Genomic DNA, 23,738 nt, shown 5'->3' with positions numbered 1-23,738 from the left:
ATTGCAATACACTAAAATAATAGTATTATGGGATGGTAATGCATTCATTCAATAGCTAGTGAAATAAAAATAAACATATAGGAAAAATTAAACCCATTTGTTTAGTCAAGGTTTGCTCAATGAGCTGAAAATGGGGTATACAGTCTGCACACAGCTGATTGTGCGGTTAAGTTTCTTTAGATTTAATTTGACTTTAGTTAGTTATCTCTATATTGTTTAAAACAATTTATGAGCAGTAAAACCTAGACAAGAATCCATCCTTATTGGTCAATGCATTTCAGAGAACCTTCTTATTGTGTATTTAGCTAAATGTATTATTATTATTAAACATGTATGTTGTGATACCGCTAAGAGGCAGTCACTTCATTGCCTCATTGAATTAGACACTCTGCAAATATATAGTGAATGACAATCACATAAACATAAATTTCACTGTATCTGTGCTCAGAAACGTTGCGAGGGGGCCAGTGAAATTTTTTTAAAATATATCTTAAATGGTGTCAGGTAACACTGCCTGGGCTACTGAAAAGCTAGCCCCAAAGCCCACGTCTCCCATCCACAGCAACAGATCCATTCTGATGTGGTTTGCTTTGAGCCAGGCAGCAACTCACTTCACATCGTTCCACAAGCGATACGCCATCATAGACTTTAGCTCCAAACAGACCGAGAGGTTGCTCACAAACTCCTAGCATAATTCAAAACCACGACTCAGCTTTGCAAATGTCAGTCAACCCCTTGAGAAGTCATCCCAAATGACGACCCTTGGCAGCAGTTACTGATCCCTCCAGCACAATTCCGGCTCCGCCTATGAGTCGTTGGGCGGCCCTTGCTTCCTGTTCTGATTGGTGTATTCAAATGAAGTTTGATTATTAACACATCTAGCTTTGCAGGGCATTGCAGTTTTGTTTTCCCAAATGAATTTGTTCATTCGATGGCTTCCATCAGGATCCACTTTCAGGAGGGAATGCAAAGGCCTTACCAATATTTGCAATTATCCCTGATCCCACAAGCGTAGCAGCTGCACTGAGGCAAATCTCAAGTGTAGACAAAGAAAGCTAAGGTAGAGTTCACCCTACTTTTGTAACCCACACCCACTCGGTGTGGCACTTTGTCCCCTTCTTGTGGTGACTTGGCCACATGCAGAGGTTGATAAGTCTTGAATAGTGTGCCCAGTTCTGGTTGCCCCATCTCAAAAAAGATATATTAGGATTGGAAACGGTACAGAGAAGGGAACAAAAATGATTAAGGGTATGGAACAGCTTCCATATGAGGAGAGATTAAAAAGACTGGGGCTGTTCAGTTTAGAAAACAGATGACTAAGGGGGAGGGGAATATGATAGAGGTCTATAAAATCATGAATGGTGCGGAGAAAGTGAATAGGGAAGTGCTATTTACCTCTTCACATAACACAAGAACTAGGGGTCACCCAGCGAAATTGATAGGCGGCAGGTTTAAAACAAACATAAGGAAGTATTTCTTTACAAAGTGCACCGTCAACCTGTGGAACTCATTGCCAGGGGATGTTTTGAAGGCCAAAGTATAACTGGGTTCAGAAAAGAATTAGATAAGTTCATCTCTATCAACAGCTATTAGCCAAAATGATCAGGGACGCAAGCTCACGTTCCTTGTGTTCCTAAACTTCCAACTGCCAGAATCTGGGATTGGATGACAGGGGATAGATCACTCAAAATTGCCCTGTTCTGTTCATTCCCTCTGATGCATCTGGCATTGGCACTGTCAGAAGGCAGGATACTGGGCTAGATGGACCATTGGTCTGACCCAGTATGGCTGTTCTTATATTCTATAGCATCAGCCAACAGAAACATCTCTTTAGGCACAAGGTGCAGCAGCTTATGCTTTAAGATTCAGAAGTCCAGGGTTCAATCCCCACTGCTGATGACTCACCCAGGAACGTTATATTGCACTTTCAAACAGATGGTGAGTGCAACTTACCTCATTTGCATTGCTGGCTACTGATGGCTGAATCTCAAGTACAGAAACCACCAAAATGATGGATTTTCTGTAGCTACATGTATGGTTTTAGATTTGTTTTCATATAAATTCCTTAAAGATGACCTAGAAAGGACAAAAATGAGTAATTGCCCTGTTTCTTTCTGAAGTCATGAACAAGGTATTAAAAGACTAGGGGGTGACTGTATTTTTAACCTTAGAAATATCAGGAGCCTTATGTCTTGTCATACCTGTTTTGCTAGCAGTGTCCCTTGGAGGGCCCAGAGCTATGGAGTGAGAGCTCTTTCAACCCTTGATTGATTGATGGCAGAGAGTGTAGCATCTTTAACAAGACATGTATTACGCTCACTATTTGGCAAGTGCTGGAGTTAAATAGAAGTTATCAAAACCAAACCAAAAGGATATTTTAAAGTCTGAATAACAATCACACAGCCCCCTCAATCAGGATTGACTTGCTTAGTATGGGTGAGATCACTAACCTACCCATTCTCTAGTCATCCATACATTTTTTCATGCAAAAAGGGTAGACACGACCTGAATTTCCAATGTAACATACAGGCAAAATAAACAACTAAAACAACAGGGCCAGCATGATAGGCGTAAAACACCTGGAGGGCAGCGTCTGTGCTGTGCCTCCAGAAGGTGTAGCACAGAAGGTGAAGGTGGAGGGTACATAAATGTGGCTGCTGTAGGGACCATTAAGGCTCCCAGTGTAACTACAGCAATCTCCCCGGTGATGTCCATGCATTGCAATGAAAGTCGGAATAGCTAACAGCATGTGATATGGCCTCATCCCTCTTGCCACCAGTTTGCCGCCTACTTGGGAGTTATGGGGGGGTGGGGGGGGGGTCAAGCCAGAGCACAATGCCACCTCTGGCAACTATATAATGTAGTTTAGCAGCCACTTTGCAAAAAAACAGACACACCACTCGCTTCAGAACATGGAACTCTTCCTCTGAGCGCAAAGAATATTTACAACCCATTTCAATGACAAAATCCCAGTCGAAACATTCTTTATCTGCTGCTTGACAATAGACTTTTCCCAAAGGGGGCATGTAATGCGTTGACACCATATGATAGCTTAGTTTGTTTGCATGAGTATAACCTGTAGCCAGCAGCCCTGCACCTTCACTGGTGCTACACACAGCTGCTAAAAAGAATTGTACCACCACTAACGATAAGCATTTCTTCTGCTGTATAACTAGCTATACTTTCTGTTAACAAGAGCTTGTAAGGCTATCTGTAACAGCACCATCTGGTGGCACCCAATAATATTCCCAGTGGTTGGGAAACATTGAAAAGTAAGGAGGCTGATGATCAATTAATGCAGGAGTTAAATCCCAAAAGAAGAAACAATCTCCTTTACCAAGGACACCACTAATCTGTTTCGATAGCTTGCATCCATAAGCTGATCAGTGAGGTGAACTTCCTTGTTCCCAAGCTGATTTCAGAGCACACATCTTGCTGCTGGTGTCTACCTATTTCACTAGTGAAAGTTGAGCACTCTTAGGGGAGAAGGACGAAAAACCAGGTAAGTCTGGGCCCAATTAGCCTTCTTCTCCCAATCAAATGAAGTGTGGCATTGACTGGGAAGTTAAGGCTAGATGGCTGAGGGTTAAACCCATGACATAGTGTCTCAAAGACGGTTGAGGAAGGTGAAGCTGAGACAAATGGGAATTCTTGGGCCTTCCAGAAGGATATGGAAAAATCCCCTAAAAAATCCAAATGAGGGTGGATCCTAGTCACTGGCACCCACAATACTGACACACATACCAGGTACGGCTAAGAAATCGACTTACCCAATGGCCAAAGTGCCAAAGAAAAAAGGATTTACTTGGATTCTGTATTGAGTGTACGCTGAGGAAGTCCCAGCAGCATTACGTGCGGTGCACCTGTTCACTGATCAGTCTGAAGGCCCAGCTAGATATAAAGTGAGAAAGCAGAGACTGGAACAAGAGGGACTCCCCCATCTGGGAAGCTGAGGGCCTTATTTGAAATGCAAATACATTTGATGAATAAACATACTATATTTAGCGCTGAATCCATGTCGTGATTCACTGACTAACTCATGCAATGATGTAAATAACACGCTGCCCTTCCATAGCCTCTTTCTTCTAAGGAGCTCAAGGCCACTCTACCACAGTGGGTATCGTTCTCTCTAATCTACAGCCGAGGAAAGCAGCACAGCGACTGTGAACTTGCACATGGTCACAGTGAGTCAGTGGTAGCACAGGGTATAGCGTCAAGGTCTCCTGCCTCCCAGGCCTCTGCCACAACCAGTGCACCGTGCATGACTACTTTTGATTAAGGACAACGCATTCTTCCAGTGACCAGTGATTCAGTGGGATTAGAGTCAGTGGAAAGATATATTACCCCCAAACCTATGCAATGGCTAAATTCCCAGATCTAGCTCAACACTAATTAGCGTTAGGAAGAGATGACTATGTATAAAAAACATCCCCTCGCTCGCTAAAGGAAAACACCCCAGGAGTTCAGAGTCCTGAGTAATGTTTTCCCCAGGGTGACACAAAATTCTTTTCTCCAGCATGTAATCACTAAGAGACACAATTACCAAGCCTTATCCAAGGAACCTAATAAGAATCTATGCATGTTGCTTCGACATGGCATAACGCATAAAGTTCTTGGTTAGCCAAGGCGATAAGCTATACCAGAAGAACCTTGTAAGAAGCATGTGCACTTCACTGGTCGGTTGACTGTAGCTGCAAGGGAAAAGAATCAGAGAAGCCCTTGCAAAAGCATTTCCAAAACCACTTTGATAATCCTGACCTCACTGAAAAGCCCTCGTAAGCAGGAAACACAAGCGCTGCCACCTTACAAAAAACATCCTCTAGTGAAACAATTCCCCCTGTTTAGTTACATAGATATATGTGTATATGCTCTTCCTGTGTCTGTTACTGCTGAGGATAGTTGCCGGGCCACTTAGATCTTCATAAATAGCTGCCTCCTGCTGTTTCTTTCCCCTGCACCTCTTACGTCATAATCTTCTGTTTGTATCACAACAACCATTTCAACAGCAACTTCTTCGGTCAGAAAGGAAAGCATGAGTTGGACTCTTATACACTAGCTCCATGGCATCACCACGCTCTAAGGACAAGCTAAGAGACATGGGTTTAGATCATCCTCTATGCCCCCGAACAAGTGTTTGGAAACTGAGTTTCTGTAAGTAAGTATATATTATATACGGTGACAGACCAAGGCCAGCAGACTCAAAAGTAAGCTGAGCGCCCATCGTTAATACACTGCCATTCACGGAGACAGAATGCATAGGCCGGCAAGCTGGAAGATGGTTTACACCGCAGGCAGCTTGATAGCTAGGCACAGCAGGACAAGGCCGAAAAAGCAGAAAAAGATTGAATTTTAGTCTCAAACTGGTTCCTGCCTTCACTCTGTTTTTAAGGGCGATCAACTGGCAGTCCTTTAGTGCTGGTAGGCAGGCAGACTATAAAAGCCTTGGGAAATCATTACATAGCCTGGCTCAGCCCGAGTTTCTAGTCAGCCACTCTCAACTGGATGAGAGGTAAGGGCCTGACCCCACACAGCTGTGCCGTTGTTCGTGCTGGAACATCCTCCTTTGAATCCCTCAAGGCTACCTATAGTGTAAAAAATAAATAAATAAAAGTTAATACAGGTGTCCCAGTATGTAGTAGAGAGGCTGCACAGTCTAGACAGCAGGGCATAAGGCTGGAACTCAAGAAACTGTGGGTTAAGCCAATTCACCCTCTGTGCCTGTCTTAGACAAGTTCTTTGAAGCAGGGGTTGTTTGCATAGTACACTCGGTGTGGCACTTTGTCCCCTTCTCGTGGTGACTTGCTCTTCCTGCTCTTCCCAGGTCTGTCTTTTCTCCTCTGTCTCTCACATAGTTGGGTGTCTACACCAGCCAATCATATGGCCTGTATCTCTCTCCCTGTCTCAATGCCATCCTTTTAAATGGACCGCTCTTTATAACGGAGCCATGCCTAGCCCAGTTTGGATGCTCTATAAATAAAATCCCTACTGGCCTGAGAGTTTTGCTATTGACTGGACAGTCACTAAAGCTAGGATTAAGCATAAATGGTCTTTGTGGATCTACTCTTAGAGGTATGCAGATTAATGCCTCTGCTAACTGACTTTTGCAGACAATGTAACTACGATCAATCAGTTTTGTTTATAAACAATGAGGGTTATTATGGGCGAGGTACCAGACTCCCAGGTATTTTTAGCATTGATTGGAGCATGTGCTTATAGTCATTGATTGATGGGGATTTTTAATCTTACAAGAAAGTGCATTGTGACAGCAGACTTCAGTTCGGCAGTACTTACCCCTGCAAGAGATCAAAGCCAGAGTTCCCAGGGGAACATCTTATTACTATAGTGTAGGGCAGGTGGAGAGCTAGAGCAGCAACTTTTCTTCCAGCCTCCACTTCTGGCATGACTTTGCTGGTGACCCTGCTTATGAGCTGCTCAGCAACCTGCAGTGGGGAGTTGTGGGTGCCCTATGCCTTCACCTGTGTACTATGGCAGGTGTGTGTGTGTGGGGGGGGGGGGGTCACAAGTGGAGGTAAGCTAGTCAGGTCTTGTCTATTCCTGACTGCTGGGTTTAAGCAGTCCTTTAACCCTACAAGTGAACTTTATTCTGCTTATGTCTAGGGAAAGGTTTCAGAGTAGCAGCCATGTTCGTCTGTATCTGCAAAAAAAAAAAAAAAAAAAATCCACCACCACAGGAGTATTCTAGATCTAGCCCCCTTACAGATCTGAATGCACAGCAGACAGATTCAGTGCTTCAGCAACCAAATCAGAGCTGCACCAGTACTCCTCTGCTCCTTTTTGGCTGTAGCAGACATCCGGTCGGTCACCCTTTTCCTTCTGATAGATAGAAGTGGTGGAAGCAGAAAGGGGGAGGGGGTGGGGGTAGTTTAAGGACACAAACTTGTCAGCACTGTGGAGTCTACCTGCTTTAGCACAGCTGGCACCTAACAGCAGGGAGTCTGGCAGGAGAGGCAGCTGGGAGGCATTAAAGTAATGGCTCAGGCCTGGCCTTTGGTAGGGTCCAAGGAATGCTGAGAAGGTTCCAGGAGAGACTTGTTCTTGCTGTAGGCTCTGCAGTGGTGCAGAGCTCAAACGCTGGCTCAGCCCCACATCTTGCCTTCCCACCCAACCTCACCCCAGCTGGGAACGGGTCTTCTCCCCACCAAACCCAGTAGCGGGACATGAGCCATGTGTGCAGTGAAGTGAGAAAGAGTCAACACCAGCCAAGCCTCTATTGTGTGCACTTTTATTTGAACTGGTCTTAAGTCAGTGTACAGGTAGCCCCTCCCCTCCCCCACATACTGGCACCACTTCTCATTGGACGATCAAGGGGTACTGTAAAGCCTTCATTCACATCTATAATTGGGGAAACAGCCCATTTGCTTGACAAAAATCAAAGAAAGGATCAAGTGTGTTTTGTTTTAAGGCGGCAGATACAAAGACACTTGTTGGGTTACATAATTTACTGACAAGCATTACTCTACTCCTTCGAGCTGGGCTGCTGCCTCCACAGAGGCAAGTAACTTCCTGTAACAATGCATTATGCAATATTTGGAATGACTATTAAAAAACAAATGTACAATCAAAGTCCTGATGCATTGTAGAACTTTGGGGACGTTCGCGCCAACACGTTAAGACTGCTGCTGTCACCTTCACCATTCCAGTTTTTAGATCCTGAGTCAAGCGCCAAAAAAAACAAATAAAGCCATGCCAATCTCATCTTGTTTTATGCGCAATTATGGGTTTTATCAAAGGTGGGATGTGGTAACAGTCCGGTTTAAAAGCATTTGCGGTGGACAATAGAGGGTCCGGATTCGTCGTACTCCTGCTTGCTGATCCACATCTGCTGGAAGGTGGACAGAGAGGCAAGGATGGAGCCACCAATCCAGACAGAGTACTTGCGCTCAGGGGGGGCGATGATCTGTAGGAGACAAGAGAGTTACATGCTTGTATCAGATGCCAACCAACACCACTGATGCTAGTGTAGCTGGATCACAGTTTGGGCTATAGCCAACAGGGCACAACCCTTCTGGAGCTCTGCAGCTCTTTTGCAACTTAACCTTTCATGTTACTCAATTTTTCATTAAGACCAGGCCTGTTGCAAGCCACTAGATTTGCCACATTAAAAGACCAACGGTAGTCAGCATTCACTTTTAGCCACCATCACATGGCATTGAATCTGAACAGGCTTGAGTGGCAAGATCTCATGTTCGTTCCCAATTTAGGAACAGCATTTTTCATCAGCTCATTAATGCCAGTGCTTCAGGCCAAGGAAGACTATTCACATGGTGGTACTGTCATCAAAATACCATGACCCAAGGATTCTAGCTCGTGTAGCTTTTTTTTCCATCCCAGGGACCTAGCTCTGATCAGGACAACCCCACCCACTGCTGGAACATGAGCAGAGAGCATAAGTTCTGGGGTCTCCAACATACCTTAATTTTCATTGTGCTGGGTGCCAGGGCTGTGATCTCCTTCTGCATTCGGTCAGCAATGCCTGGGTACATGGTGGTACCACCAGACAGCACAGTGTTGGCATACAGGTCTTTACGGATATCCACATCACACTTCATGATGGAGTTGAAGGTAGTTTCATGGATGCCACAGGATTCCATACCTAGCAGGAAGGAGCCAGTAATAAGGTCAGTAAGATACCAACTAGAGGATCACAACCTAATAAGCTAGTGTAATTTAGGGCACACTAAGAATGCCAAATGCATACATCATGCAGAATCCAGCACCAGATAGAGACGAGTGCTTCTTCCAGCCTTCAGCCAAGAAGAGATCTCTCACTTGGCTTCACAACACTTAAGTTATTCTAGACTGTTGTGTGGGAAGCTATGTGCCATTAGATTCACCACTAAAGCTTGGTGGCAAAGGCAAATTGCACCAACCATCTCCTACAAGATGGTGACTTACCCAAGAAAGATGGCTGGAAGAGGGCTTCTGGGCACCTGAACCTTTCATTGCCAATGGTGATCACCTGACCATCAGGGAGTTCGTAGCTCTTCTCCAGGGAAGAGCTGGAGGCAGCGGTGGCCATCTCCTGTTCGAAGTCCAGAGCAACGTAGCACAGCTTTTCCTTGATGTCACGCACGATTTCCCTTTCGGCTGTGGTGGTGAAGCTGTAGCCTCTCTCTGTCAGGATCTTCATGAGGTAGTCCGTCAGATCACGGCCAGCCAGATCCAGACGGAGGATGGCGTGGGGGAGGGCATAACCTTCATAGATGGGCACAGTGTGGGTGACACCATCACCAGAGTCCATCACAATACCTGTGGTACGACCAGAGGCGTACAGGGACAACACAGCCTGAATGGCTACGTACATGGCTGGGGTGTTGAAGGTCTCAAACATGATCTGTGGACACAAGAGAAGCGGTTAAGTTGACAGGATGTGACCAAGAGGTTCACTCAGCACTCACAAGAGACAGTTTGCAGCAAGTCATGCAAATGTCCTTATGCTGCAGAGTGTAGCGTCTGCAGACTCAGGATTTGGTCTTCTGGAATGGGAGACCATACCAACCAGCTCTGAGCTCACAGCAAACCCACCAACCCAAGCTCAAACCTTGGAAAGAGGAATGGAGAACATGGACTAACATCTTAGCTTTCTCACAAGCTCTAGAAAGCTATGTTACAGAAGTCACTCAGGGCAGGTGAATGGGTTAGTGTCGTTAGAAAAAGCAGTTAAAGGAGTTGCTAGTATAAAGTCAGCAAGAGGAAACCAGCTTAGGAAGAGCAAATAAAACCTGTCAAGATCCAGCAAAGAGAAGACTCAGGTCAGGAAAGGAAAACCCTGTAGAGAATGGCAAAGGAAAAAGGATGAAGGCACGCAAGGGAGGAATGCTGGCCAGCAGCTCTCAGTCAGCTGGAGCCAAATGATGGAGAATGGGGACCAAGGCCACCTTACACACCTGTGTCATCTTTTCTCTGTTGGCCTTGGGGTTCAGGGGAGCCTCTGTAAGCAGCACAGGGTGCTCCTCAGGGGCAACTCTGAGTTCATTGTAGAAGGTGTGGTGCCAGATCTTCTCCATGTCATCCCAGTTGGTGACAATACCGTGTTCAATGGGGTATTTCAGGGTCAGGATACCTCTTTTACTTTGGGCTTCATCACCAACGTAGCTGTCTTTCTGGCCCATACCAACCATCACACCCTGTAGAGAGAAAAGTCAGAGCCGATTAGTCAAACTTGGTCCACTAACTCTGAAGACAACACCAGGCCCCGTTCCTCAACCATGGCAGCTAGCATGCTCTTTAGAGTTTTGCTGAGGCATTAGAGGTTAGAGGACCTAGGAAGTCAGGCAATAGGTACAGAACTTCCCCATCCCAGTAGAGATGGGGAGTTTTACTGGCTGACAGTAAGATGAACTAAACTAGCTCATTTCTTTTCACTCCTGCACAGCCACACATCTGTGTGCACAGACAGGATATAGATCATATACGCTACACAGTGTTTTCTTCTGATCACTAGGATTCATCCGACAATACAGGCAAGATGCTATTCCATTACATACCTGATGTCTGGGGCGACCGACGATGGATGGGAAGACAGCACGAGGGGCATCATCCCCAGCAAAACCGGCTTTGCACATACCGGAGCCATTGTCAACAACGAGCGCAGCAATATCATCATCCATGGCGAACTGTAAAGTAATGGAGACAACATCAGCAAGCTTGATTAGCTGGGCAATAGATGTTTCACTTTAGTTTATTGAAGTCTCCATGCTCCAGAATTTCTGGAAAAAACTTGTAATAGCTGTGAGTGTATCATGGTTTGGGAGGAAAACCCCATGCGGTAAGGTTAAGCTATTTGCTTCTGAGTATGCAGAGGCAAGGGCCTTCCCCACCCATTTCCTTTCTAGCTTCCTGTTTGTGAGCTGGACTTCTCCCTTTCAGCCACTAGAGGGTGCAGAGCACTGCATATTTTGCCTTTGCACCGATTTGGGACAAAGGAAGTCCCTGCTCTAGTCTCACATTATTACCATAAAAGGCAATGGTTAGAGCAAGCTTTGCAAGAAGCCAGTAGTGCGGTGTGGAGCCAGCTTTTGGAGGACTGATTAAGGAGACAAGCCACTCCCCTCCCTTTTCAAATGAAGCATATGGCTGTGGCCACTCCCTGCAAGAGGGAGTGTGCCTGGTACCAGCACTAGGGTGTCTGAAGCACAGGGTAAGAGGACAACTGAAACAGTTTGAAAAGGGGAAGTTACCCACACCCTGCTTCAGAGAAGCAGCTTGTCCCTGGATCCCACCCTGTTGAGCACACAGGCTCTATGACTAATTATACCTGTCATGCAAGCCATTGCATTAGCTTAAACAGATGCATTTTGAAATAGTCTCTCACTGACCTAACCCCTAAAGCAGTAAAGGGTTTCATAAGAAAGAAGCCTGCTTTATATAAATTTAATTAACTGGGCAAGTTTAATTGCAGGTTCCCCACCAGCTAGCCTCAAAACCCTTTACACCGAGTGACAGCAGAAGCTAGCACAGGATTAAGACAATGCTATTATGCAATTGTCACATAAGGAAAACTCTAATCACAGAGACCAAAGTGCCAGGTTTAGAGCAGCAGATCCACTGGTTAACTGAAGAGTCAGATTCTCCCCACCTGTGCCTGCTCCCACCCTTTGTACCAACCTAGCAAGGTTGCTCTGGGAACCTAATTCCTTCACCCCACTGTCGGGCTTGGCTTGGAAGAGTCCCTGTTCTTTTTATTGCTGGTTTGGTTTTAAAATGCATTTAAAAAAAAAAAAAAAAGCACCTCTTCCCCCTATTATCAGGCAGAATAGCCCTTGATCTGTGCCCCAAGGCCAGAGACACTAGCCAGCTAGACCTGCGGGGACCCCACCCCTTCCCAGACACTAGAGACAATGCCCTCAGCAGAATCAGGTTTCTGATCAGTCTTCCTGGATCCACCCACCCCCTCACCAAAAGGGAGCCTCCAGTGTTCCTTTAAGAGGGTGTATGGGGGGCCTCCAGTGTAACCGCCCCATAGGATGTGGGGGGAGGAGGGAGATAAGAGGCAGAGGCAACTACCTCTCAGAGGGATCCCATATGCCTTCAGCAAGACAAAGAGACACCCCCCCCTCCCTCCTACAGCCTCTGGGCCGTGAGACTGATTCATGTCTTTCCCCCTCCCCATCCTGTGCATGGAGGATCCTCCCTCTGCCTCCCCCACCCTTACCCAGCATGTGCTGAGCTGATACAATAGAAGTACCGGCTTTCTGCCACCGGAAGCAGCAGCTCTGGAGTCACACCCTAACCAGATCTTGAGGGCAGCGAAGAGATACCCCCTTTCCCCCCAGATTTCTTCTCCCAACCCCTCTTTTCAGCAGCACCACTGGTCCACCAGACCCACCACCTCCCTCCTCTTTGGAAGAGGATTCGCTTTAGACGTCCCTTCCTCCTTCCCTCCCATTCAACCTCTCTCTGCTCCAACCACAAATCCTCTTAGGCACCGAGACAAGCGAACCAGATTACAGCCCCGGAGCGGGCTCAGCAACCCTGCAACCGACGAGACCCTCTCTACACCCACAAACTCAGATTAACTTGAGGCAAACTCCACCGCACCCCCCCCCCCCCCCGTCCCGATCACAACCATGCCACAGAACCGGTGGATTCAACCCCCATTGCCTGCCTGGGGAGCTCGCTCGCACAATCACTTCCAGCTCTGGCCGTGGACAAGGAAGCGAAAAGAAACAGACCATGCCCCGCATGCTCAGCCAGTCACAGTTTGGCTCGTGCACAAAAAGAGCTAGACTCTCCCCTAGAAGCGGGGCACCCCCTAAATAAATCGGACCAAAAAATGCAACCCCACAACAGCCTGAATTCATTGCAATGGTTTTCCCGGGGGGGGGGCAGCATTAGGCAGCAGCAGCTTTTATCTGGAAGCCATCCGAATGCAGCCCCTCTTTGGGGTCTTCTTGCTGGGGTGGGAGTAGTGAAATCGAGTCCAAGGGGCCCTTAGAAATCCAGCCCGTCCTCCCTGCCCCCCCCAAAGGAAAGCGGCTCTGAGGGGGGCTCCTGCCCCTCATCACTTACCTTAAGGAAGTTGCAAGTTTTTTCGCCCCTTGGCAAAAAGAAGCGGCTTGGGGGGAATGTGACGCGTGCAGAGGGAGCTCACAGCTACTCCAACCCGCCTCGCGAGCCGGGTTTTATGGGGCCAGAGCGGTAGAGCCCTAGCCATAAAAGGCAACTTTCGGAGCTAGCCCTTCTGATTGGCCCGGCCGCTGCCTCTCCCGAGCCGCTTTGCACATTGCAGCAGTTTTTTTTTTTTTTTTTCCCTCTTGCAAAAAAAAAAAAAAAAAAAGAGAGAGCGAGAGAGAAGCAGGAGGGGTGGGGGAGGGCTGCTCCTGGCTGCCTGTGGGTGCAGTACCCTGTCTGCTCCTTTGCAGGCGTGAGCCCACGCTCAGTGCCATAGCATTGCAGGGTTGATTCATAACGAAACGTGCATGCAGAGGCTGCCTTGTTGTTCTGCCCATGCACCAGCCTCTTCCCTGGGGAAAAGGGATCCGCGTGGGTCTGGTGGCCCAGGCCACTGTGGCTCGCCAGGCCTGGGGGTCTTACGGCCTCCCATCCCACCCGCGTGCTACCGATTATTGGCCGCCCTCGACTGAGCGTGGCAGGCTCGGTTGTGTGGCGCCCGGTGCCCCGGAGGCATCCCCTTCAAATAACCTCCCTGCCTCGGCATGCCAGTGAAAAAGAGGTTATCTAGAGCCTGATCCTGCGAACGCTGCAGTGGGCTGGCTACTGGAAGAAATGCCTGGCCTTCACTGGGGCCACACGACACTCAGCTGCGAATGGGCCCTTAGACTGCAAGGTCTTCTGGACAGGAACCTTAGAGCCACATCTCTGGCCTGGCTGAGGTCCCCCTTAGTGCAGGAAGGGGTTAAACGCAAAGGCAGTTTACTCTGGAGCTGTCTAAGGGGCCTTCCTGGTCCCCCAGTCTAAATTAGAGTAGCCTCAGGCAGCAGCAGACTTCCTGCCCCCAACTGTGCCCCTGGAATATCCCCTACACCCCAGGCTGTGAAAAGGCATGGCATACAGCTGGTTATATCAGCTAGGGAAGCCCCTACACTAGAGGTATTCCTAGTGAGCAGAGCTGCTGACTTTATGGCCCATTTATGCTGGGAAAGAAGCACCAAGAGGCCATAGGGCGAAGGAAAATCAGACCCTATTGTCCATATGCTGGACTGTTAACGTGCCTTTGGCACCAGGCAAATAATAATCATCCAGAACAGATTCCAATTTAAAATTGAATTTAAGGGTCAAATTCACCCCACAAGGCAGTGGGCACAATGGAGCTGCTCTTGCTGCCATCATTGGTAAAGGCAGCCCTTTAACTCACCCACCCAAGGAATATTACGGTAACTTACAAACACTGTGAATGATATTTGTATTAAGATTGCTGCAAATGTGTGATATGGTACGCCAGCACCTGATCTGCCTGCTCTGCGTGTCACAGTTGGAGTTAGGCACCTAAATACCTTTGTGAATCCCACCCACTGGGGCCAGGTCTACACTTAAAAATCTGCACCAGTGAGGCTGCACCAATGTAGTGCTTCAGTGAATATGGTACTATGTTGACAAGAGAGCTTCTCCAGTCTGTGTAATTAATCCACGTCTGCAAGAGACAGTAGCTTATGTCAATGGGAGAAGCCCCCCATCAGCATAGTGTCTACACTGGGGATAGGTCGATATGACTGTGTTGCTCAGAGCATGTATAGTGTAGACCTGGCCTGAGTAGTGCTTAGTGGTTGTTGTCTTAGGCCTTGATCCTGGCCTGAGCTCTCTGCAGATGGAGGCCTGCAGCCACTCATCTGCACACAGGTCATTGTAGGATCAGACTTAGCTGGAACTTGGGAGTTCTTGTTCCTTTTCCATTTAGCTGTTTGGTGCCAAGCTAAATGTGTCTTTGTGAATGTTGTTTTTGTGTGAACGTTCCTCACTGCATTGTATTTCTGCAATTCTGGGTTTCATTATTATAATAAAACATAATTTCAAAATAAAGGTTAGGCCATCATAAAAGTGACAATGCCCAGCAATTACATAGCACTTTGCATCTTCAAAGTACTGTACAAACTTTAAGTAATTAACCAAGTTAATTAAACAGTAGTGTAGGTAAAGTGTCAGCCTCAATTTACAATCTGTTGCAGTCGGCAGCACAGACTTACTGTTACTTAAATGTAGGTCCTTTCAGATTTAATCCCAGTGGTTTAAAACACAAAATCCCCTGGAAAATGCCAACAATGTGTGCTATTTATCAGACACCTCCAACTGGTTGGTACCTTTAAGCTGGGATGCCCCAAAGGAGCTTGGTCCTGATCATATGGTTAGGTGACGCTCAGGTGCAGAGGGACAACAGGGTGATGGGGTACCACATCATGGGAAGGGCTGCTGTGACAGTTTTACAGCCTGTTCCTTGAAAGCCCTTAGTCACAGGAAAGTCAAGGAGACTGCTCAGGTGAATAAAGACTAAGAGTAAAGGTGTGCAGGACTGGGCCTTCATTCAACTAACAGGATGCCTGAAGGGAATCGCTGTTCCAGCCATTTAACGTTGATCCTGCCTGCTGAGGTTGGGTGGGTTTTTTTGGTTTTTTTTTTTTGGTTTTTTTTTGGGGGGGGGGGGGGGGGAAGTACATTATCTTCCCAGGTAAGATGTATCATGGCATCAGTGCTATGTGGAACAAAGGAGGGAAGAAAGCAGCAGGGGAAGCTGTGTAAACAGCTTCAAAACAGAGCTCTGCAGTTGCCTAGGGAGGGGGGATACTATAGGATATAACAACTGTAACAACCCATTTATGGATTGGGCCAGGATCTTGTTCCCATCCTATCATTTCCTATGTTGCTTTCCTATGTTCTATTTTTTTGAATTCACCCCTGTGCAGAGGGTCTGTGCCCAGCGGTAGCCCTGTACGGGGCCAGAATCCTGCAGGATGCTCAGAGGAGTTGGGAAGGGCTGGTGGCATCAGGCCTTGGTTCCTTTCTTCTTCCTGTGGCTTAGTGCTGAGGTGCCCAGAGAACAGCCTGTGGGACCAATGGCTTCCTAACAGGGGGGAGGATCCCATAGTGCTGCAGGGTGAGGACACGCTGATCCACTGCAGGATTGTATTGCTGGTGAACTCAAGCCATAAGCGATTTCCAGTCATGTGTCAAGGGCATGACAGCCAGGAGAAAATATTAAGCAAGCTCAGGTTCCTGGTAAATGGACACTGTGCCCCCCAGACTCTCAGTGCTTGGTAGCCCCTTGTTTTGAGGGAGCTCTTTTCTTAAGGCAGGGGTGGAAAGAGCTGTGTCCGCCCCAGGTAACACCAGGAGAACTGCTGCTGCTGCCACCAGTAGCCATCCTGGGTAGGAGGAAGGTGGGGGCTGAGAGGAGGGTATCTTCGTGTCATAGCTGTGAAAGGACCATCCTGCTCCGCCACATGGTGGCTGCTCTGTTCCAAACTCTGTGCTGGCTTGGGTCACGTTGCCACGTAGAAAGGTTGGACCAGACTCTGCCCTCGGCTTCATTGGTGCAAATCCAGAGTAATTCCAGGGCAGTCAATGGGGCCCCTCCAGATTTACGCGGTTGTCATTGAGAGCAGAATTTGGCCCTTTGTGTCATTACTGTGCTCTTAGCAATGAGGGGGTTCCCCTAGGTCTGTACTAGCTTTGTTAGGCTCTGAAGATACACACAATGTGCGCCCATCCAGGAGAACCCGTATGGTATCAAGAACCTGCCTAAAGGAACATGAGTATGCCACATGAACCTGAGGACCACATCCCATGCATATTGCACCATGAATGTGCTCTGTTAATTACGCTATGAAGGGAAACCCATAAGACACAATAGACCACTAGTGTATGCACTATGGATGCAAAAAGAACAGGAGTACTTGTGGCACCTTAGAGACTAACAAATTTATTAGAGCATAAGCTTTCGTGGGCTACAGCCCACTTCTTCGGATGCATATAGAGTGAAACATATATTGAGGAGATATATATACACACATACAGAGAGCATGAACAGGTGGGAGTATGTATGTGTGTATATATATCTCCTCAATATATGTTTCACTCTATATGCATCCGAAGAAGTGGGCTGTAGCCCACGAAAGCTTATGCTCTAATAAATTTGTTAGTCTCTAAGGTGCCACAAGTACTCCTGTTCTTTTTGCGGATACAGACTAACACGGCTGCTACTCTGAAACCTGGCACTATGGATGGGCTCTTAAATGATAATGTGATCAAATACACGTGCAAAGAGGCACTCAGCTTACACTGATAATGTTCTTACAAACCTACCCTAGATCTCCTCTTATGAACATACAGAATACAGCCTAGTGAGTGCCAAAGCACCTTGCCAAAAATGTCCAGCTATAAGGAATGAAATAAAGGTTACTTCAAAACCTCAGGGTTTTCCTTAAGGAGGGGTGAAGAGGGGAAAGAGGGGCCTGAGCATAGGAATCTAGGGACCAGGCGCTCCTGAGCTCAAATCCTGACTCTGCCATTGACTTTCTCTGTGACCTTAGGCAAGTTCCTTAACCTGTCTGTGGCTCAGCTTCCTCATCAGTAAAATGGGGCTAAATGGTTAATTCCCTAGGGGAATAATTAATTAATGCACTGCTTTGAAAAGGCTGCGTGGTGAGTACTATATGTCAAATAGGAGATGTTCCAAGTCCTGGATGAATGGGAGAGTTGATAAGGGACCAGAAAAAGCACTACCATTTGTTGGGGGAAGGGAACAGAGAGCTCCCATAATAGGGACTGTGAAGGAGGCTGACATGGTCAACATCTGCTTTGTTGCAGTTCTCAGCAACAAAGGATGAAAGGAGCAGGGGGCTCAGGCAGATAAATGTTAATGAGGCACTAGAAACATCAGGATTCATAAGAGGCAAGTGAAAGACTCCTGAGATAAGAAGTGTACCAATCAGCAGGCCAGATGCGATTCATCAGCCCTGCAAAGGAACTGAGTCACCAAGCTCCCCTGTCTTTGGGGACTCATGCAGAGAGGACGAGGTGTGATGGGGGATGGCAGATGTAGGTTGGATCATTTCGAAGGAAGGGGAAATACCTGCCAGATAGAATCACCTAACATCCAGGAATATTGGAGCAAATCATAAAGCAATTTGGAAACACTTGGAAAACAATAACAAAACCCCTGAACGTTAAATCCTTTTCATGCAATGGGAATTTTGCCCGCACAAGGACCGCAGAAGCGGGTCCATAATAAGTAGTTAGCAGCATGGCTTCCGTCATTTCCTTTGAGGTAGAGAAAAGCCAGGGTTCAAGTCTCCTGAATATAAAGTGGATTCTTTATTGAGGCTGCTGATCACAGACAGATAGCGAGGTCCTCTCCACACCCCAGACTGACTACTACCACGAGTACTGCCTAATGTTGTCATACAGGATGTTCTCCTGGAGCAAAACGCAGAGGAAGGGACTGGCAAGAGACTCCAGGTTAATATCAGCTAGCACAAAAACGAACCCGATATCTTTTGGTGGCGCATGTAAGGCGTTCATCTACCATGGCGATGGGGGTGGCACAGGAACCTAAACAGAAGAGACCAGGCAAACGGAATGTGATGGACACAGCAGGTCAGAGCAGAGTCTTAGGGCCTGGGTCTCCATTGCATCATCATTTACCCCTGGGCCAGGCAAGTGAGTAGTGGGTGTCAAAGGCTCCCATTCTGATCTGAACCTCAGGCCCACCTCCATGCTGGCTTGAGGCAAAGCTCCATGGATGGTTCGGATTGCACCTGGACTAGATCGCCCATCCCTATCTGCACCTGCAAGGAAGTAACACAAAGAGGAGCGAGTAGGGAACATTTTCAAGGGTGAGTTTAGGGATATAGCAGAGAGCGTTCCACAATCTGAAATTGGACGTGGGCCATAGAAAAGGCTGGATCTTCTCTGAAAATGCAACGGGGGGGTTCAGTCTCCTACTCATATTCACTTTGGGATTTTGTTATTCTTCGGGATAGGGGACCAACCTGTCTATATCCAGCCAGTCCCTTGACATCTGAGATGTGCTGCTGTGAGAAGCCAAGAAAGATACGGGTTAAATACCAGAACAGGCTTTACAATGAGGTCTGTCGAAGCCAACGGCAGTTGAAGGCACAAGTTCCTCCCATGAGCAGGCATTGTGAAACTGCCAATGTAGGCTTTAGGGGTTTTCTTTGTTTCAGTTCACTTTTCCTTGCCTTCCCCTTGGCCTGCTCTGCGGTGTTGGATCTCCCTGGCTCATGGTGAAATCATCTGTAGGAGGATGCTCTGTGCCCTGCTGTGGTTGATAGGGCTGAGGCCTAGTTCTCAGGAACTATATTCCACGGCTCTGCCTTCATCTCCATCTCTTGCTCTTTTTAAAAGAAATTTCACCCCCAGGCAGCCTCACTCATAGGACACTGCATCAACTTGGTTTTCAGCTTGTCCCTTCCATTCCCATAATCGGAGCTTTCTTTCCCTCATCATGTGCTCTGGCCATTAGCCTTTTCACAACCTCCTGATCGCTTTCTCTCCCTCCTCCCCGCCAGTCAGTGCCTCCATGGAACATTCGGGTTTATTATGTGAGAGAAACATCCCTGAGGGTGAGCTCCAACCCCTCCTCCCATGCCCAATAGAAGAACCTCGAAGGAGGAACCCAAACGAAGATGTGTCTCATGCAAGGATTCCTTCAGACTCTTCCCTTCCCAAAGCGTTGCAGGGGGTTACTGACAAGGGATGACATGAGAAGGACTTGTTCTAGCACCCCTGCCCCTTCCAAGGAGATGCATTCTGGAGTCCTCTCCTCCGCCCCTTCCCTATACCGACGCTCATTCGCTCTCTCACTTTCCACCCTCTAGCCACAATGAGGAAGAGAGATGGTGACACTGAGCCAAAAGATACTGAGCAACCCCTGGAAACTTTTGAAATTAACAAGTGGGTTTTTAATAAAATCCCCTCAAAGAGCTTTTTTTCTAGCACTGGTTTTTCCCTCCTCTTGTGCTTGTGGGGCGGAAGGGAAGGCCCAGCCCATGACATCTTAGTTCATAGATTTGCAGGCCCAGATCCTGAGTTCCTTACTCCATTTTTACTAGTCCTCAGTCCCGCAAAACTTCCATCATCTTCAATGGGCGTCTCAGTAAGGACCTCAGGGTTTGGTCCATAGACATTAGAGATGGGAGCGATTTGGTCACTCCAGCTAGTCCTTCCTCTTGTCAGGCCAGCATGGGATTGTCCCCTACAGTGTATCTCTGACAGTTTTGTCCCACTTATTTGAAATGTCCCAGGCAGTGGGGTGTCCATCGCACCCACAGGAGTTAAGAAGTCTCTCTAGCCTGAAGCTTTGTAGGGACAGTCACATTTTTCCTTATTAATTTCATTGTATCCCCTGTGCCACCCCAGACAACTCCTCCCCTTCTAGTATGTGTAGACTATTATCATTGCCCTGAGGTATATCGCTTTATATATTCAAACATCAATGCCTCACTATGATCCTCTGAGAAGTCACTCCAATTGAGCAGTGCCTTTGTGGTAATGAGGTGTATGCAGCTACCCTTGCAGAACTATCCCCTCTGTGACCTGATGCTTCTGCATGGGCAGGATAAAATTGCATCAGGCATATGCTCCATCTACAGCCAAAAATTGCTTTGGCCTTTTGGCTTCAATAACACATTTGAAAGCTCATGTCTATCTCACCATCCTCCATCCTGTGTTTCTTTCAGCTGTAAGGCCTCACTGGTTTCTTTTTCCCATGGAAGAGATGAGCCTGACTTTTCTTTCACTTAAACCAGTTTCACACCAGTGAAATACTCTTGACTCCAGTGGAGTCACTCCCGATTTGCACCAGTATGAGAGCGGATCCTCTGCATTTATGTTAACCCCCTAGATGTAATGGCTTGTATTTTCCCCAGCTGAATCTCATATTTATTTGCTGCCCCCCTTTCGAATCTCTCTAGGCCCCTTTGCATAGCTTCTGTGTCCTCTCTGGGGTTTGTAGCTCCTCTCAGGTTAGTTCCCTCTGTGAATTTCATCACTGCACTGTTTACCCCTTATTTCCAGCTCACTAGTAACGATGGGGACAAACAAATGTTTGGCCAAGTGTGACAGCCATTCACCCAACTCAGGAGAGCAGCATTCTCAGAGGAGAGGAGACCCCGTCGCATACATGTTTTATCGGTATCCCTTTTTAGAAAAAAGGAGGGGTTTTAAATGTGTGTCTGTTTTGCTTACAGAGTTTCTCATCCTAACACAGTTAGATCTTGGGGATACCATTATTTACCATTTCCCCCCATTCCAACCCATATAAAAGTCAGGGCTGGCGTTAAGGGGTGGGAAGCAGGGCAATTGCCCAGGGCCCCATGCCACAAGGGGCACCACGAAGCTAAATTGCTCAGGCTTCAGCCCCAGGTGCTGGAGCTCAGGGCCCCGGGCTGCTCTCCTGCACGGTGGGGCTTCAGCTTTCTGCCTTGGGCCCCAGTGAGTCTAATGCCAGCCACGCTTGGCAAAGCCCCTGAAACCTGCTCACCGCCCCCCTCACCGTGGACCCCTGGTTGAGAACCACGGAGCTAGATCAGAAAAAGGCCCTCCTAGTCCTGTATAATTATACTGGTAAATTTCCCCTCACACTAGCCTTAGCCCGAGTTTCAGGGGACATCCCTCCATCTAGCAATAGGGGGAATGAGAGAACAAGAGGGTAATGCTAAATAGCAGGCACCCTGGCTTCTTTTGAAATGTGTCAGCTCCCTGGAACTATTCATCACCCCAGTGATTCAGCCTGAAACTCAAACCCTGCATCACCCCAGTCAGGGTTAAAGAACAATCGGCCGCAGCAGTATCAGAGTTGCTTGGAAACTTTCTCAGACTGTGATGTTCTCCATGGATTTGTTACATGGCCCATAAAACGTAGCACAAAGAGGTGAACATTGATTCTTTCATCCCATACAGTATCTTTTACATCTTTTTTCTAATTACTTTGCAAATTCTGTTGTAAAAAGCATTATAATGCTCGATGGAATTCTCTGCTGGCTATCAGTGTACATGGGAAATGAAACAGATATTGGAATATTCAAAATGGGATTCAGTCTAATCTCCTCTCAACTTGCTGACAATAACAAGGGTTTTAGCACCTTCCCTCCAAGGATCTTAAAGCCCTTTGCAAAGATGACACGATGACCTCACAGGACTGTTGGCAGGCTTAGAGACAGAGCATTATCTTCATTTTATAGATGGGGAAACGGAGGTGCAGAGGGGTTGAAGCCAGCATTTGAAAACGTACATTTCCAGGTGTTCTGAGAGTTGTGAAGTGCCCTGAAAATACACAAGGCTGTATAACTGCTAAGCACTATTGTGATTTTGATGTGGTGGTTTTAATCTCGGGCTAGGGGAAGGAAGGATGGCTTAGTGGTTTGTACAAAGGACGGGGACTCGGGATAACTGGGCTCTCTTCCTGGCCCTGCCATTGTCTTTGGGCAAGTGACTACTACTCACCTTTTAAAATCTGAGTGCCCACAGCTAGGCATCTCAATCTATACTGAGGCGCCTGACTACGTGGTGTGATTTCCAAAGGTGCAAGTTCTCAACTGCCATGAAAATCTATCCACTCAGTCACAGCCTTGTGGAGCAGGGCCTTGTTGTTATCCCCATTTTACAGATGGGGAAATCAAGGCACAGAGGGGCTAAAGAGGGGAGGATAACAAAGGCACAAAGGGCAAGCAGGTTCCCAACTCACACTTAACAGTCAATGGGAGTTAAGTGCCTAACTCCCCTTGTGCCTTTGAAAATCCCCCCCCAAATGACTTGTCCGAGGCTGCAAAGTCAGTGGCAGAGGAATGGAATGTAGGTGTTCTTGTGTCCCAGTCCTGCATTCAGTCCCCTGGTATCTCTCTTTTGAAAGAAATCCTTTGGGACAATTCAGTGTGCACCAACTAGTCTCTTTACTGGAACCAATGATACTGAATGCCACCTAACACCCCTTAATGCCAGTAACTTGTTTCCTATAAGAGGTACACAAACTATGACTCACTCTAGGAGAACAGTGGGACCTTCACCCAATGCCAGGTACATGGGCATTTTTCTTAAACCCGTGCACATCAGGTGTAACTCACTGAAATCAGTGGAGCTACACTAATGAGAACAGAATCAGGCCTTATCTCTCTCTAGGCAACACTGCTCCAAAGAAGAGCGCAATGCTGCTCCAATTGAAGTCAACCGCAAAACTCCCATGGACTTCAATGGGAGCATGGTGGGCCTGCTGTGTATTTGAATGCCGTCCAAGACAATCTAATGGTCCATTTAGCAAACAAATTCTGGGATTAAATAAATCTGTCCTGTTACAGATTGTGTGTGTCTAGCCATTGGGTTGCTAAACCAAAACAACTGCATTTTATTATCATTCATCGCAGATCATGTCCCCAGAAGTTCCTATCTTCCACTTTGTTTAGACCCCACTTTGGCTTATTCCATGCATTCTTTCCGGCAGAAGATAAGATCTTAGTAGAAAGCTAAACAAAACCAGTTAACATCTTGTGTTAATCGACACTCCCTTGATCCCTTAGCATATTATGTCCTGTTCTCCACCAGATATGGGTCTAATTTTTTCATTTTGGGATTAGTAAAGAGGCCCTCATATTCAGATAACAAGCAGTTATAAATAAGAGTCTTTATATAGATACATCTGAAGAAGTGAGGTTTTTACCCACGAAAGCTTATGCCCAAATAAATCTGTTAGTCTTTAAGGTGCCACCAGACTCCTTGTTGTTTTTGTATATATATACACACATACATAC

At 47.1% G+C, this 23,738-nt stretch overlaps 1 protein-coding gene across 1 annotated transcript; it reads right to left on the bottom strand.

Moving 5' to 3' along the window:
• Window positions 1-7,227: 7,227 nt before the first annotated feature.
• ACTB (actin beta) lies at window positions 7,228-13,147 on the bottom strand. Its single transcript, XM_065411619.1, has 6 exons — window positions 13,033-13,147; window positions 10,509-10,637; window positions 9,909-10,148; window positions 8,917-9,355; window positions 8,433-8,614; window positions 7,228-7,918 (listed from the first exon to the last, which is right to left on the bottom strand). The coding sequence occupies exons 2-6, from the start codon at window positions 10,629-10,631 to the stop codon at window positions 7,775-7,777; spliced, it is 1,128 nt and encodes a 375-aa protein (XP_065267691.1). The 5' UTR covers window positions 10,632-10,637; window positions 13,033-13,147; the 3' UTR covers window positions 7,228-7,774.
• Window positions 13,148-23,738: the final 10,591 nt, after the last annotated feature.

Source organism: Emys orbicularis, chromosome 10 (assembly GCF_028017835.1).
Source record: "Emys orbicularis isolate rEmyOrb1 chromosome 10, rEmyOrb1.hap1, whole genome shotgun sequence".
NCBI lineage: Eukaryota > Metazoa > Chordata > Testudines > Emydidae > Emys > Emys orbicularis.
The sequence above is the reverse complement of the archived record's forward strand: the minus strand, read 5'-3'. Positions and strand labels throughout refer to the sequence as shown.